Consider the following 15,577-nt stretch of genomic DNA (forward strand, 5'->3'; position numbering starts at 1 on the left):
GCCCCCCTGCACCCTAAGAGCAAAGCCCCACATTTACATAGAGTTAAAAATCAAGAAATAAATAGGTTAGAAAAAACAACAAAATGAGTAAAACAAAAAATGAATAAACAACAAAGAAAAATGAGTAAAACAACATAAAAGAACCTGATGATAGAAAGTTACTACGGGAAAGATCAAAATGCAAAGTCCGAAGAAAACAATAAAATCATATTGGGTTTTTGACTACTATATTCAAAGTCCAAAGAAAGATGTGAATTGGTCTCAGATACAAAATAAAACTCTGGAAGAACTAAAAAAATATATTTTAAACAAATAAGAGAGGTAGAGAAAAGTTAGGAGAGGGAATGAAAGAGGTGTAAGAAAATTTTGGAAAAAAAGTCAACAGCTTGGAAAAGGAAATACAAAAAAAAATGAAGAAAATACAACGTTATAGGCTAAATGGTTTAAAAAAATAATCCATTGAAGAGAACTATTTAAAAAGTAGAACTCACTAAATGGAAAAAGACATACAAAAATTCACCAAAAAGAAAAAAACCCTTTAAAAGAGAATTGGTCAAATGGAAAAAAATAGGTACAAAATCTTGCTGAATAAAAATAATGCCTTACAAGTTGACAAGTGGAAGCTAATTGTTTCATATTATAGGAAGAAACAATAAAACTTTTTTTAAAATGAAAAAATAAAAATATATATATATAAACTATCTCATTGGGTAAACAAATTAGAAAATGGAGCCAGAATAAATGATTTAAGAATTATTGGACTATCTGAAAGTCATGATCAAAAATAAAACAAGCCTAGACATCATCTTTCAATCAAAGAAAAAATACACAGTATGTTAAAAGTAGAGAGTAAAATAGAAACTGAAAGAATTCACTAACCACTTCCTGAAAGAGATCCCAAAATAAAAAACTTCAGGAATATCATAACCAAATTTGAGAGTTCCCAGATTAAGGAAAAGGCACAAAAGAGTTTTTTTTACAGTAGAACAGAATATAGAGAAGGTGAAAGAGGAGAGAATTTCAATTTTACTCTATTTGGAATTGATTCAAAGAGGAAAAAACATACATACTCAGTTGAGTATAAAAATTTATATTATAGGAAAGTAGGAAGTGAGGATATAAGAGAATATGGAGGGGATTTTCAGAAGGGGGAGTAGATTAGAGAAGATGATAGAAACAAAATACTTTTGAGAATGAAAAGAGTGTAAGGAGGGAAAGAGTAAGATAAACACAAGGGAAAATAGAATACACATGATTGGAAGGAAAATTAAGGCAAGTTTCTCTGATAAAGGCATCATTTGTCAAAAGTAAAGCAAATTTATAAAAATAAGAATCATTCTCCAATTGAAAAATGGGTCAAAGGATAATGAACAGGCAGTTTGCAAATAAAGTAATCAGAACTATCTATAGTCATATGAAAAAATGCTCTAAATCAATATTGATTAGCAATTCAAAGGTACAGTTCCTACCTAACAGATTGTCTAATATGAATGAAAATGAAAACACAAATTGTTGAAGGCAATGTTGGGGAAATGAGACACTAATGTATCAATGAGGTTATGAATTGATTCAAACATTCTAGAAAACAATTTGGAACTATACCCAAAGAGCTATAAAACCATGCATACCTTTTGACCCAGCAATACCACTTGTAGAACTTGATCCCAAAGAGAATTTTTTTAATAGGGAAAATGAATGTTTTCTCACACACGCGTGTACATGTGTATATGCACACACATGTATACATACACATGTGTGTAACGCTGTATTGCAGATATACCCTGTGTTGTATATACACATACATATATATATTATATATTATGTATGTGTATATGCATATACATATACATGCAAAAATATTTATAACAGCTCTTTGGTGACAAAGAACTGAAAATTAAGAGGAATCTTATTAATTGAGGAATGGCTGAATGTGTTGAATTGGTTTATGATTGTTGGAATTCGATTGTACTATAAGAAATGATAAGTGGGATGATCTCAGAAAAACCTGGGAAAAAACTAATGCAAAGTAAAATGAGTAGTACCAGAAGAACATTGTACACAGTAACAATATTGTACGATGAACAACTGTGACTGACACCTATTCTCAGCAATATAACTATCCAAGACATTCTGAAGGAATTATGGTTTAAAAAATGGTATACATCTCCAGAAAAAGAGCCAATAAAATCTGAATACAAATTGGAGCACATTTTTTTCAGTTTCTTTATTTTTTTTCATCATTTTTGAGGGAGGAAGGGAATCTGTTTTTCTTCACAACTTGACTAATATGGAAATATGTTTTGCATGATTGCACATATATAACCTGTGTCAAATTGCATACTTTCTCAGGGGGAGAGAAAGATAGGGAGGAAGGTAGAGAACATGAAACTCAAAAAAAAAAATACAAAAATTGTTTTATATGTAAAAGAGAAAATAATAAATGTTTTAAAAACATGAATAAAATTTAAAATGCCCTTTTTTAAGAAATAAAAATGACATATTAAAAATTCAAAGAAGCACAGGGAGGTATATAAGAAAATGCAGAGTGAAGAATACAGGGCCAGGAAAACAATATATACAATGGCTACAACAATGTAAATGGAAAGAACAACAAAACAAAACAAAATATTAGAAATTGTAATAAACAAACTTGTCTCCAAGTGAGATAAAAAATTACCAACCTGTCTTCAATGAAGAAGATAGATACTATTGTCTATACAATCAGACAAAAATCAATGTGATGGTTGATTTTGCTATATTGCCTTTTGTAGCAATGATTCAAAAAGAGAAAAATGTCATTCTGATGAATTTTCTTATTATCTCAATTCTAAAAATATAAGCTACACACTCTTTACATTTCTTATTGTTTCAATAAATTCAAAAAAAAGAGAGAGAAGAGAGAAGAGAGAGAGAATGCTTCAGTGAGTATTCAGACAAAATCAGTTCCTTCTCTGGGTATAGATAGGATTTTTCATTTTAAGTCTTTCAGAGAAGTCGTGGATTTCTATACTAATTAGAACAACATAGTCATTCACAGTTGGTTATTCCAGAGCATTGATATTACTTTGTATATTTCACTTTGCTTGAGTTCATGGAAGACTTTCCAGGGTTTTGTTTTCTTCCTGAGAACATTCTGCTCATCATTTCCCCAAAACAGTAATATTCCATCATAAACACACACCACAGTTTGAGACATTCCCTCAATTTCCACTTTATTTTTGCTGTGACAAGAGTTGCTGTGATTTTTTTTTTGCACAGATAGGTTGTTTTCCTTTTTTTTTCTTAATCTCTTTTGGTGTTCATGCCAAATGGTAGTATCGTTAGGTCAAAGGATATGCAATATATATTATATATATATATATACATATATATATAATATATTGCATGTAATATTATACTAATTATTATTATAATAAAATATAACAGCCCCCTTTTAAATCCTCTATTTTAATATTTTCATTTTCATTTTCTAATACTAGATGTACACATATTTTTAGATGCTGCCTTTTCTTGAATTATAAATCATTAAATTGATCTTCTAGTTTTGTTCATGTAGACTTTATCAAAAGTAACATTTTAAAATGTATTTACCTCTGTTATATTTCCATTTTGAATCCAATTAGATATTTCTTCCTTTAATGCTGTTTCATATTTTTTAGCATCCATCTTTGTTATGACTATTTTATTCTTAAAGCAAACAAATTCCTCAGGACACAATTCCTTGGAAACAAATACAGTCAAAGAAAATTAAATTATGTAAACATGGACAACAAATCCAGTAGATGCATTCTGTTTTGTGTATCCCCAGGATGACTATAAAGTCTTTGAGGGCAAAATTTTAAATCATGAAATCCTTCTGCATCACTCACAGCATGTAACAAAGTATTAACTACATATTAACTACTCAATATTCTCTGAACTGTTTGTTGAAACTCTGTATTATTCTCACACAATGTTAGATTCCAGGGAGATAAAAAAAATTAGTGTATGGCATGATTTTTTATGTTAAGAATTTTAAAATGTAGTTAGGAAGCCAAACAAACACAGAATGACACAAAAAACTATATGGAACAACCTATTAAGTGATAAATTTTGCATTGCACATTATATATATATATGTATATATGTATGTATGTATGTATACACACACACACACACACACACATGAAATTCAAAAACAAAGTCAATTCAATAATTCAATTCATTTAACTTTGATTAGGCACCTAAATGGAAGACTATGTGATGAATGCCAAAGACACAAAGATCTCTTCCGTCAAGAATTTATAGCATGGGAGAAAACAAAGTGCAAAAGAAAAAATCAAAAAGAGAGAAATCTCTTTTTGGATAGAGAGAGGGAAAGTCAATCCTAAAGGAAGAGATTTTTGACAGAAAATGCCAGAAGTCCATTTTATCCTATATAAAATGTACAACAACAGAAAAAGATCAGCTGAAGACCCAGTTCAACTAGAGCACTATGTAAAGGAAAGGAAAGTTGTAAACAGAATTTAGCTATAGTCAATGGGAGACTTTGAATTTGACAAACTACAGAGTTTGTTTTTTTTCCCCTATGAAGAATGAGAAGAGTCAGAGTGAATTAGTTAGGAAGATACGTGAACACTACAAGGGAAGACGATAGGTAGTTATCACATTCAAGAGAAAATGAACTAGGAATTGAATCAGTAGTTGAGTTAAAAGAAAGGCTTGACAAATATAATAAAGGTATAATTAGTATATGATTGTCAAGAAAAGGAGAAGGAAAGAGGAGAATCAAAGCTTCCAAAGTTTCAAGCCTCAGTGACTATGAGGATGTTATGTAGTGTTTGTGCTATCTACAGAAAGAAGTTAGGTATAGTGGGAGTTTTAGAGAAGAAATTGGTAGATTTAGCTTTGCACGTATTCATTTTGAATTACCAATAGAAAGTTTTTCAACAGAGTAGGGGAAGTCTGAAACTAAAATTTTGGTGAAAGATCAGAACCACATATTAGAGTTTACCTCTATGTATATGTACATTATTAATGTACAAAAATGTAATAAATTACATTTATTAGGTATCTATTATGTGCAAAAATATATGATATCAATGAGGAGCATGAAAATAGAGCCAGAAGCTACATACACAAATATATATGTAGATAGGTAGGAAAATAAGTACATGATTGCCATAAAAAAGAAATAATCAGAAAGAGAGAGAATGATAATAATGAATGTTCAGCATTATTGAAACTAAGACAGGAGAGCATAATGTGAATGATGATTATTGAATGAATAAATGAATGTATGGAGAGAGAAAAGTTTTAGTTAGCAAGAAAAATGAAGAGAGAGAAAACCTATTGGATTTAAAGAAGAGAAGATCACTGGTCACCATGTAAAGAGAAGTTATATTCATATTAATTGTATAAAATTGTAATGTAAAAGGAATGTAAAGGAAATAGAAAGAAAAAGTGCAGGAGACCATTGTTTAAACACAATTTTAGCAGTAGCAAAAAAGAAGAGTAATAAGAGAATAGCTTGAAGAAATATCAGGGTCAGGAAAAGTTTTGTTTTGTTTTTGAGGTAGAGAATACTTGAACATGTTTGTGGCATGAAAGGAAGCAACCAATAGATGAGAGTCAATTAAGTGAGTTTAAACAAGAAATCAGTGAGAATGTGTTGAATTGAGGGCAAAAGTAGATGGCTTTTCTCTAAGTAGAGGACTTCCTCATCTTCGAATTAGAGGACAGGAGCAAGGGTCACATAAGGACAGAGAATTTTTGGAGTGCAAAAACTGAGAGGCTAAATCAATAAAAATCAAGAAGTAAGGTGATCTGCAAGTAATAAAGAGGAAATGGAAATAGATAGAGTTAGCTTGTAGAAAGAAACATATTAAGATAGTAAGATAATCTCTTTGGGCATATTAAGGAATTAATAGAAGGCAAATCAATTCATAACCAGAAGTGATAACCAGTTATGGTTAACCAATAGTTATGGTTACTATATGCACAAATACATACATATATATATATATACATATATATGTATATATTATACATATACATAGTTAACTAACAACAATCTTTAAGGGACTGATTCAGCATGGAAGTTTTTTGCAATCATCACATGAGCATAAGAATATTATCTTAAGTTATTCTGGGTCAGAGCCACTATGTCCTACTATATTCTTATCATCACCAGTTTTAAGAGATGTCCAATTTGACAGTAAAAAGTATGATTTTGTTATACAAAAACTTGTCTAAACATTTTCTGATTCCATTTATATTTCTTTCTAATATAATCTATTGAAGTAATGACTTCCCTAAGTTTATGAATCACTGAATAAAAAGTACTACATATTATTCTGCTTATATTTCAGGATTTGGTGAATGAGTTCATGTTTACCTTATTTATGATTCTGTACATTTTAATTATGCCCTAAATTTGAGTGGATAAGAGGCAGCAGTGGTAATAAAGATAAAAGGGAAAATAGAGATATTTCAGGGAAAGCATTGTCAGGATTTATTAGCTAGATGGATATAGGGGATGATTCAATAATGATATGAAATTTTCTCAACTAAAGACTGAAAAAATAGTCTTGCTTACAAAGAGAAAGAAGTAGGGCTATTTGAATATAAAGAGGAATTGAATTATTTTAGATTTATTGAGTTTGAGTTAGCAATGGGCAATGACAATGCCCCATTTAGATGCCCAGCTTGTATTTGCAATGAGCTATTAGGTAAGATATATAGATTTGAAACTCATTACCATAAAAATGACAGATGAATCCATTGGAATGAAAATTTTATAAGGTAAATAAAGTAGAAAGATTATTTTATATCTCCTCTGTATCATGGATGTATGAATCAGTTGGATTTCATACTGAGAATTCCATGTGGGGGTTGTTGTTATCAGCTTGCTTTTGGTACATTGCTACTATTCTGATTAAGGTTTACATAGAACACAGAAAGAGAGACAGACAGAGATAAAAGAAGGGAAGCAGAGAAGGAGAAGAGGGGATGGGAGAAAGGAAAGAAAGAAGCAAAGAGTCATAGACTGAGGAATTAGATCACTAAAAGAGAAATAATAATTAAGGAATCAAAAAATTTGCTATAAGAAATTTTAAAAAAGAACCAATATCATGTAATTGGAAAAAGCTGGAAAAGGAGTATACCAAGCAAGAGTGGTCCATAGCTATTGGATTTAACAAAAATAATCACTGATGACCTTAAAAGAGCTCATTCAAAGAATAACTAGGTGGAAGCAATAAATATTACTGGATTTGATTTTCTTTTTATGATAATATAAATAAAGAATAAATTATATCAATATCTACTTACTTGAGCCTTGGGCCACATTTTCCACACTTTTACCATAACGTCATACAGCTGTATGCTTTCTCTTGGAGAAAGAGCAAGGTCAGATGGAAATCCATACTTCTCAATCTGTATAATCAAAGTGAGATAAATATAATGAAACTTTTTTGTGTTATTTTACATCAATTCCCTTATTCCACTACCATCTCTTTACCCATGGGTTTAAAAAACTTTTTTATTTAGACAACAAAATGATAGTAGGAAAAATGATACCATGAGAAAATGTTCATATTTCTGTTCAAATATTTCTCCTGAGCTCACTTTGATTTTTTAAAATTTATACAATAGGGGGTAGTGATAACTCTCCTTCAGTACATCCAAGTATTAATTTGATGAGCAAAGCTGAAAATTGATAGCTAGTCATGACTTAAAGCAAATAGAAAGTATTTTATTCCACTCTATCAGTTATATAGTGGCTCACATTTAATTCACATTTATACAACATTTTATGATTACCAAACATTCCATTACTCTCATAAGTCCTTACCAAAAAAAAAAAAAACCTATATAAATAATAGCAGAGGAGAGGAAATCACCACATATGAACTCTACTTAACTCTGAGTTGGATATCTTAGTCAGATTATATCTTAGGCCGAGAGAGAAAAATTATGAAGAAATATTTTAAGAAATGCATAATACTGGATAGTGTGACTTATAGTTCCTGTGCAAATGAATTTCCTTTTTGCCTAGCAATTAATATAAAAAGTTATTTTATTATGTCCATTTCTGAGAAACACATGTGGGAATTGGATATGTTTCCCAATGGAAAGTCATGTGTTGAATATATTGTTATAAATCTACTTTGTTGTATTGCTACCATTCTGATTAAAGAAAAAGAGATAGAGAAATAAAGAAAGAAAATGAGAAAATGAAAGAAAGGGAAAAAATTAAAATAATAAGGAAGGGAGGGAGGGAGAGAGGGAGGGAGGGAAGGCGGGAGGGAGAAAGTGAGGGAGGAAAGAAGGAAGGAGGGAGAGAGGGAGCATCCAGGAAGGAAGGAAGGAAGGAGGGAGGAAGTGAAGGAGGAAAGAAAGAAGGAAGGAGGGAGGGAGTGAGGGAGGGAAGGAAGGGAAGGAAAAGAAGGAAGAGAAGGGAAGGAAGGAAAAAAGGAAGAAGAAAACACTGAATTATATGGATTGAATATAGCTTCATATCACAGTTTGAATAAGGATGGTCAGATCTCTTTTCTCTTTCCATGGAAAGATTAAAGATTTGGAGTTGGAAGGTATTTTAAAAGCTACACAAAGTAATTGTTCTCAGTTTAAAAAGGATGAAGCTAAGGCTCAACAAAGTGTCATGATAAAACAAGGAAGCAAGCATCAAACGGTTATCATATATTTGTTTGACCTCCCTCCTATTGTTTTAAATTCTTCTTGTTAACTGTTTAAGTCCTTTATACATAAATTTGACATTTATCACAAGCAGAATGTTTTAACAGATCTGGACTTAATAAATTCTTAATAATAGAAATAGCATTTATATTATGCTTAAAGTTTGCAAAGTGCTTTCTACATATTATCTCAGTTGTTGCCCACACTGTAAATTAGGTACTCTAATTATCCTCAATAAGAAAGCATCTGAGGTGAGATTTGAACTCAGGTTTTCCTGACTCCAAGTCCAGCACTTTATCCACTGCAGTTCTTCCTAGCCTAGATGACTAGAAAATGTACAATACCTCACTGGAAAAAACAACTGACCTACAAAATAGATCTAGAAGAGACAAACTAAGAATTATTGGACTTCCTGAAAACCATGATGAAAAAAGCCTAGACAACATCTTTTAGGAAATCATCAAGGAAAAGTGCCCTGGTGTCCTAGAACCAGAGGTTAAAATAACCATTGAAAGAATTCACTGATCACCTTCTGAAAGATACCCCAAAATGAAAACTCCAAGGAATATCATAGCTAATTTTCAGAAATATCAGATTAAGGAGAAAATATTGCAAGCCGTCATAAAGAAAAATTCAAATATCGAGGAGTTAGAATCAGAATTATTCAGGACCAAGAAGCTTAAAGGATCAAAAAGCCTGGAATATTATATCTCGCCATGCCTTTTGATGGAACTTCTGTCCATGTCATCGTCTAAATTTTCCAGAAAGTCTATTCAGTGTGCTGGAAATCTTGTCTGTTGATAGTCTATCACTTTATTGCTCTCTCTTACCATATATTCAGCCCAACTTCTTTTACATTACCCTGGGAAATTTGACTCTGCTCCTGCTTCGATATTTTTCATTTAAAACAAGTTGTAGCAAATTCACATCCATAATGTATATTTCCATTTCCTTTTGCATGACTTAAAATTTTAACTGGACAGATACTATTTTCATAAATACCCATTCAATCACTGTAGATAGATAATGCTGGCAATAGAGCACTGGGCCTGGAGCAAGGAAGACTTGAGAAGAATGTACACCTTCACTACATGGAAGTATGCATTGACTTTTGATTCATATACTCATGGGGCAGAAAGGCTGGGGGAAGAGAGGACTTTATTCATTTATTTTTCCTAATACCTTATACCAATCTCATGCATATGGCAAATCCAATAAAGAAATATTTTCACATGATTGTCAGAATAGAATCACTTTAAGAATATTTTATGTCATTGATCATTGTGGGATAGAATCGTCAACATTTTCATATCATGAGCCATTGAACATTTTCACAAATATCTTTTCTTCATTTTCCATTATAAGATTGTGTTATTTTTCATCCTAGTTAGAATCAGAAGGCAAGCTAATCCTATCTTTGCTCTCTCTCTGTTTTAGCAATTAGGAGATTTTTCATATGAATTCAGGACTATCCTGAAAAGCTGCAGAATAGATGGAAGGAGGGGCTGAAGTAAGGAGTAGTAGATGGAAAGTAAATATTAGTAGAAAGGAAGTAAGTAATTACACCAAGGGGTAATTTGACTAAGTAAGAGGAAAACAATTTTGGACCTGAAGGTCTATCAATCTAAGTGCAACTGTTCATTTTCAGATGAAGAAATTGAAACTATTTATAGACATATGAAAATATGCTCCAAATCATTATTAATCAGAGAAATGCAAATTAAGACAACTCTGAGATACCACTACACACCTGTCAGATTGGCTAGAATGACAGGGAAAGATAATGTGGAATGTTGGAGGGGATGTGGGAAAACAGGGACACTGATACATTGTTGGTGGAACTGTGAACACATCCAGCCATTCTGGAGAGCAATTTGTAACTATGCTCAAAAAGTTATCAAACTGTGCATACCCTTTGATCCAGCAGTGTTTCTACTGGGCTTATACCCCAAAGAGATACTAAAGAAAGGAAAGGGATCTGTATGTGCCAAAATGTTTGTGGCAGCCCTGTTTGTAGTGGCTAGAAGCTGGAAAATGAAAGGATGCCCATCAATTGGAGAATGGTTGAATAAATTGTGGTATATGAATGTTATGGAATATTATTGTTCTGTAAGGAATGACCAGCAGGATGAATACAGAGAGGCTTGGAGAGATTTACATGAACTGATGCTAAGTGAAATGAGCAGAACCAGGAGATCATTATATACCTCAATAACGATACTGTTTGAGGATGTATTCTGATGGAAGTGGATCTCTTCAATAAAGAGAGCTCTAATTGATCAAAGATGGACAGAAGCAGTTACACCCAAAGAAAGAACACTGGGAAATGAATATAAACTGCTTGTATTTTTGCTTTTCTTCCCGGTTATTTATACCTTCTGAATTCAATTCTCCCTGTGCAACAAGAAAACTGTTCAGTTCTGCACACATATATTGTATCTAGGATATGCTATAACCTATTCAACATGTAAAGGACTGCTTACCATCTGGGGGAGGGGGTGGAGGGAGGGAGGGGAAAAATCGGCAGAAGTGATAATGCTGTAAAAAATTACCCTGGCATGCGTTCTATCAATAAAAAGTTATTTAAAAAAAAAGTGCAACTGTTCTTATATTATTCACAGGGACATCACTCTTTGAAAAATTTAATCTTTTGCTGAGGCTTATTTTAAATACAATATTTATGATATTCAATAATTATAATAATAATGACATTTTAAGGTTTTGATAAGAGTTTTAAATAGTATCATAGATTTAAGCTTAAAAAACCCTTAGTCTTCTATTCTAACCTCCTCATTCCATTAAATCAGAACACTTACTTGAGAAAAGTAAGATCATAGAGATGAGTATATGTATTTATAGTCACACTAGGAGTAAGTAGCACTTATTATATTAATTCATCTAAACTTATATTCTATCATATGAGCCTCACAGCCACCTTGTTAGGGAAGTGCTATAGATATTATTAACCACATTTTACAGATGTGCCCTAGTTTGCACAGCTAGTAAGTGGATGAGATGGGATGTGAAACCAGGGATTTTTTTTTATGCCAAATTCAGACCTCAAATCCACTACTCTATATATTGTTTCTCAATAATAATTCATTCAACTTACATGATCTGGTGTTAGCGTAGCACATGGATGATAATGGTGAAAGGCAATGTCACCATCTTGTAGGGAACACACATATTTCTCTAAATCATTATATCTGTCTTCATAAAGCACTATAAGGAAAAAAAGAATGAAGTTTTAAAATAGGAAGGACCCATTGGATAGAAAATGAGTGAAAGATAGATGACTTTAAAAGAATGCACTAAAAACTCAAGATTGAAAATACCGAGTCTGACTCTGTAGGATTTCTTTGCTTTTAAGTGTCTTTGAGAGGCTCTGACACGTCGAGCATCCAGAGTAGGATGAAAATCATCTATGCTCTTTTCTGCTTCCTGCCAGTATCTTTTTACAGATTGTAGCCACCTGAATAAAAAGGAAATGGACATATTGTTTGATCAGAAACCAGAACACAAAACCATGGATTAAATTGTTTTTTGGAAGTGACATTATTTAACTTTATTATTTATTAATTATTTAAACAGAAGAAGAAGAAAGAGAAAGAGGAGGAAGAAGAGAAGAAGGAAGAAGAAAAGAAAGAGAATGAAGAAATGGAGGAGAAAGAGAGAGGAGGAAGAAAGAAGTAAGAGGAAGAAGAAGTAGGAAGAGGAAGAAGAAAATGAAGAAAAAGAGGAGGTGGTGGTGGTCATCATCATCATCAAAAGCTCTAGAATTTTATTCTGTGACAAGTGCAAAGGTAGCATAAGAGAGCATTGGTTGGGGAGTCTGAAAAAGGTGAATTCAGATCCAACTTTGGGCAGTTATTCTCTGTGTGACCTTGGACAAACCAAGTAACTTCTGTCTGCTTCAGTTTTCTCATCTATAAAATAGGGATAAAAATAGCACCTACCTCCCAGGGAAATAAATGAGAGGGAAAAAATGAAATAAAAATTATTAAGGAATTTGTAAATCTTAAAGCAATATATAAATGGTTGTTGTTGTTGTTATTATTATTATTATTATTATTATTATTATTGTCAGCTATTCAGGTATGTGACACTGAAAAAGAATAAAGGGTTTGCCTGGAAGTCAGGAAGAGTTGGACTCAAAATTTTGAACCCAAATTTTCTGGAATAAAATTATGAACTATTTTTATATTAATCAGACCTAATATACTTAGAAGAATGTATAATTTTAATAAATCTTTGGATCATATTCATATAAATGTTTGCATTTTTGAGAATCTTGTGAATGGTCTTTAATAGTTTATGTTCTTTTTAAAAAATAAAATGCTTTTGATTAAAAAAAAAAGTCCTGCTTCAAACATACACTGGCAAATCATAAAACTTCTTGATTCTCCAAGTCATTCTCCAAAATTCTAAGTCATGGATGAATTACCAGTGTAAAGAGGTTGAAGGAGTTTCCACACAGGAATTTGTCCACAATGATGATATTAAACATTTAAACTAATTATAATAATGTAGGGAAAATAGTGTTACTTTTCATGTCTTTTATTTTTGACAAATCACTTTTGTTGTCCTAAAGACAGTCATTTTTTTCTGTTTTCTATAGAGTAAGCTTATTTAATATGATAAAATAGAATTGTGCTATAAGAAATTATGGAAGGGTTCAATTCAGAAAAAAACTGGGAAAACTTAAAAATTCTTGTGAATGGAATAAGTAAAGCCAGGGGAAAAAATTACATAGTAATAGTATTGTAAAAATAAACAACTATGAAGGACTTATAAAACCTTTGATCAATATAATGACTAATCATAGTACCAGAGTACTCATATTGAATTATGGCACCCACCTTTTTTCACAAAGATGAAATGTGATGGCCTTAGAGTACAGATTAAGTTATGGATGGAGAGATAGATCTCCAAATATAACTACACCTAGAGTCTAGATAGAATAAATGGAAATTGAGATTTTTATCAATATAGATGATCAAGATATAAATACAGATAGATATAGAAGTTAATAGAGATGGAAGTAGAAGTAAACTAGATATAGCCATGAGTAAATGTAAATATAAATGTAGATTTAGATATAGATGACATGTCGTCAATATTAGAATTTTTTTTCTTGAATATATACTTTGTTTATAAAGATTTTGTTTTTCTTTATTTTTTCACTTGGGTTAAGTAAAGTAGTTTGAACTAGATGACAACCCTGAAGTTCTATGATTGAATAAATTTGTTATGGAACATATTCTCAGGAAATGTATAAGGAAACCATATTTCCTGGAATGGAAATGGTCCCATTTTGCTGGAAATCAGTAGAATTACCCACCAGAAACAAGAGAACTCTATAGATTGGAAAAATTACAATTATTCAAAACAAAAACAATTGTTCTTGGAAGAATGATCTTCTTGTCCAGAGAAAGTATGATGCCTACTCAGTGAGATGCTTAGGATTGTTGATAGTTGCTGAAAGAGCCAAAAAAGGACATCGAATCATAACCAGCAGATGTTCCCAAATTTCTGCTCCAATTTGTCCCCCAAGACAATGAACCTGTGGTTGTGAAAAATATTTGAATCAAAGAATTAATATGAGGATAATATGTGAAAACTGAAAGTGAAAATGCAATAGGAGAGCAGAAATAAAGCAGTTTGGGGAGTGGTTATAACTATGAAGACATAGGAAAGAGTGGAGAGTCTTTTGAAGGATAAATTATGCTAATCAAAGTAATACTGATAAAATGTGAAAGAGTAAGTTCCATGAGGAACTCTCATTACTTGATTTAAAAAAGTGAAAAGGAATTATTTAAAATAATCTGATAATATGTCAATTTTCCTTTTGAATTAGACCTGTCAAATACCATCTAGTTTATTTAAATGTAACTTGATTTAATTGACAAATATGTGCTAAGAATACTTACATGCAAAGCATTATATTAAGCATTGAAGGAGACACAAAGATAAGACAAGGTCACTGTCCCCAAAGTTTCCAGCCTAGTGCTTTTCTCTAATGTTTCAGGAAAATATAACCTTTTTTTTTTTTCCAAAAAATGTCTATAAGCAAGTATAATCATGCTTTTAAAAAACAGGAAACAATGTATAGACAACTATGGGAGAAATTCAATATCACATAATTTGTGAAGTCAAACTATCTAGCACAGTTTTATATTATTAGGACAAACATTTTTCAACAATAATCTGATTGGTTAAATTCCAATTATTTCTTTATCAAAGGGAGCCATTATGAAGGGTGGAGTTGTACAGAGCTTAGAAGAGGAGAGAAATATTGGACTTTGAGCTTTTAGATTCTAAAAGGAAGGCATACTTCCTGATTCTCTTCCAAGAAAAGTCCCAGAAGAAAAAGAAAGACTGTGGGGGAAAGTTGGCATGCAGAAGAATGGACATTTCAATAAAACCTCCTTCATCAGCTTATCACAATAGAGACTTCAGGGAAGATCCCTTTGAGTGACATCTAGGATTCTCTATTGGTTGACCTGAAATATTTCACTCCTAGTGAGGACTTATTCTAGCTGTATATTCTTTAATATAACTTCATTTATATAATTTATCATATTTCTCTTTATTCTTGACTTAAATAAATGATTTATGCCCTATTTGTATTTTGTGATCTCTGTGTAATGGGCTTTTTAGTGGAAAGCTTTTGGATACCTAACTTGGAGGACTCCTTCCCTATTGAGGAAGTACAGTTAGAAATTCCTTTCCTAGACCAACAATATCTAAAGTGGCAGATAAAATTCTAGCCTAATTTTTCTCTGAGGAGAGAGGTGACTAGCCTTTGGCCTCAATTTCCCACTCCCTTTCTAGCAGGAATCAATCTCTCTACTTGAGAAATGTAGGCGGAGACTTTATAGATAACTATCTATGGCTC

The 15,577-nt window shown here is 31.7% G+C and overlaps 1 protein-coding gene across 1 annotated transcript in view; it reads right to left on the minus strand.

The window, feature by feature from the left end:
* The window catches only part of LOC127539794 (probable ATP-dependent RNA helicase DDX60), a 94,946-nt gene that overhangs the window by 43,407 nt on the left and 35,962 nt on the right, over nt 1-15,577 (minus strand). The window contains exons 18-22 of the mRNA XM_051964131.1: nt 14,127-14,242; nt 12,015-12,151; nt 11,792-11,901; nt 7,312-7,416; nt 3,592-3,720 (exon numbers count right to left, since the gene is read on the minus strand). Coding sequence (XP_051820091.1) covers nt 3,592-3,720; nt 7,312-7,416; nt 11,792-11,901; nt 12,015-12,151; nt 14,127-14,242 — 597 coding nt within the window. The remainder of the gene's footprint in view (nt 1-3,591; nt 3,721-7,311; nt 7,417-11,791; nt 11,902-12,014; nt 12,152-14,126; nt 14,243-15,577) is intronic.

This window comes from Antechinus flavipes, chromosome 6 (genome assembly GCF_016432865.1).
Source record: "Antechinus flavipes isolate AdamAnt ecotype Samford, QLD, Australia chromosome 6, AdamAnt_v2, whole genome shotgun sequence".
NCBI lineage: Eukaryota > Metazoa > Chordata > Mammalia > Dasyuromorphia > Dasyuridae > Antechinus > Antechinus flavipes.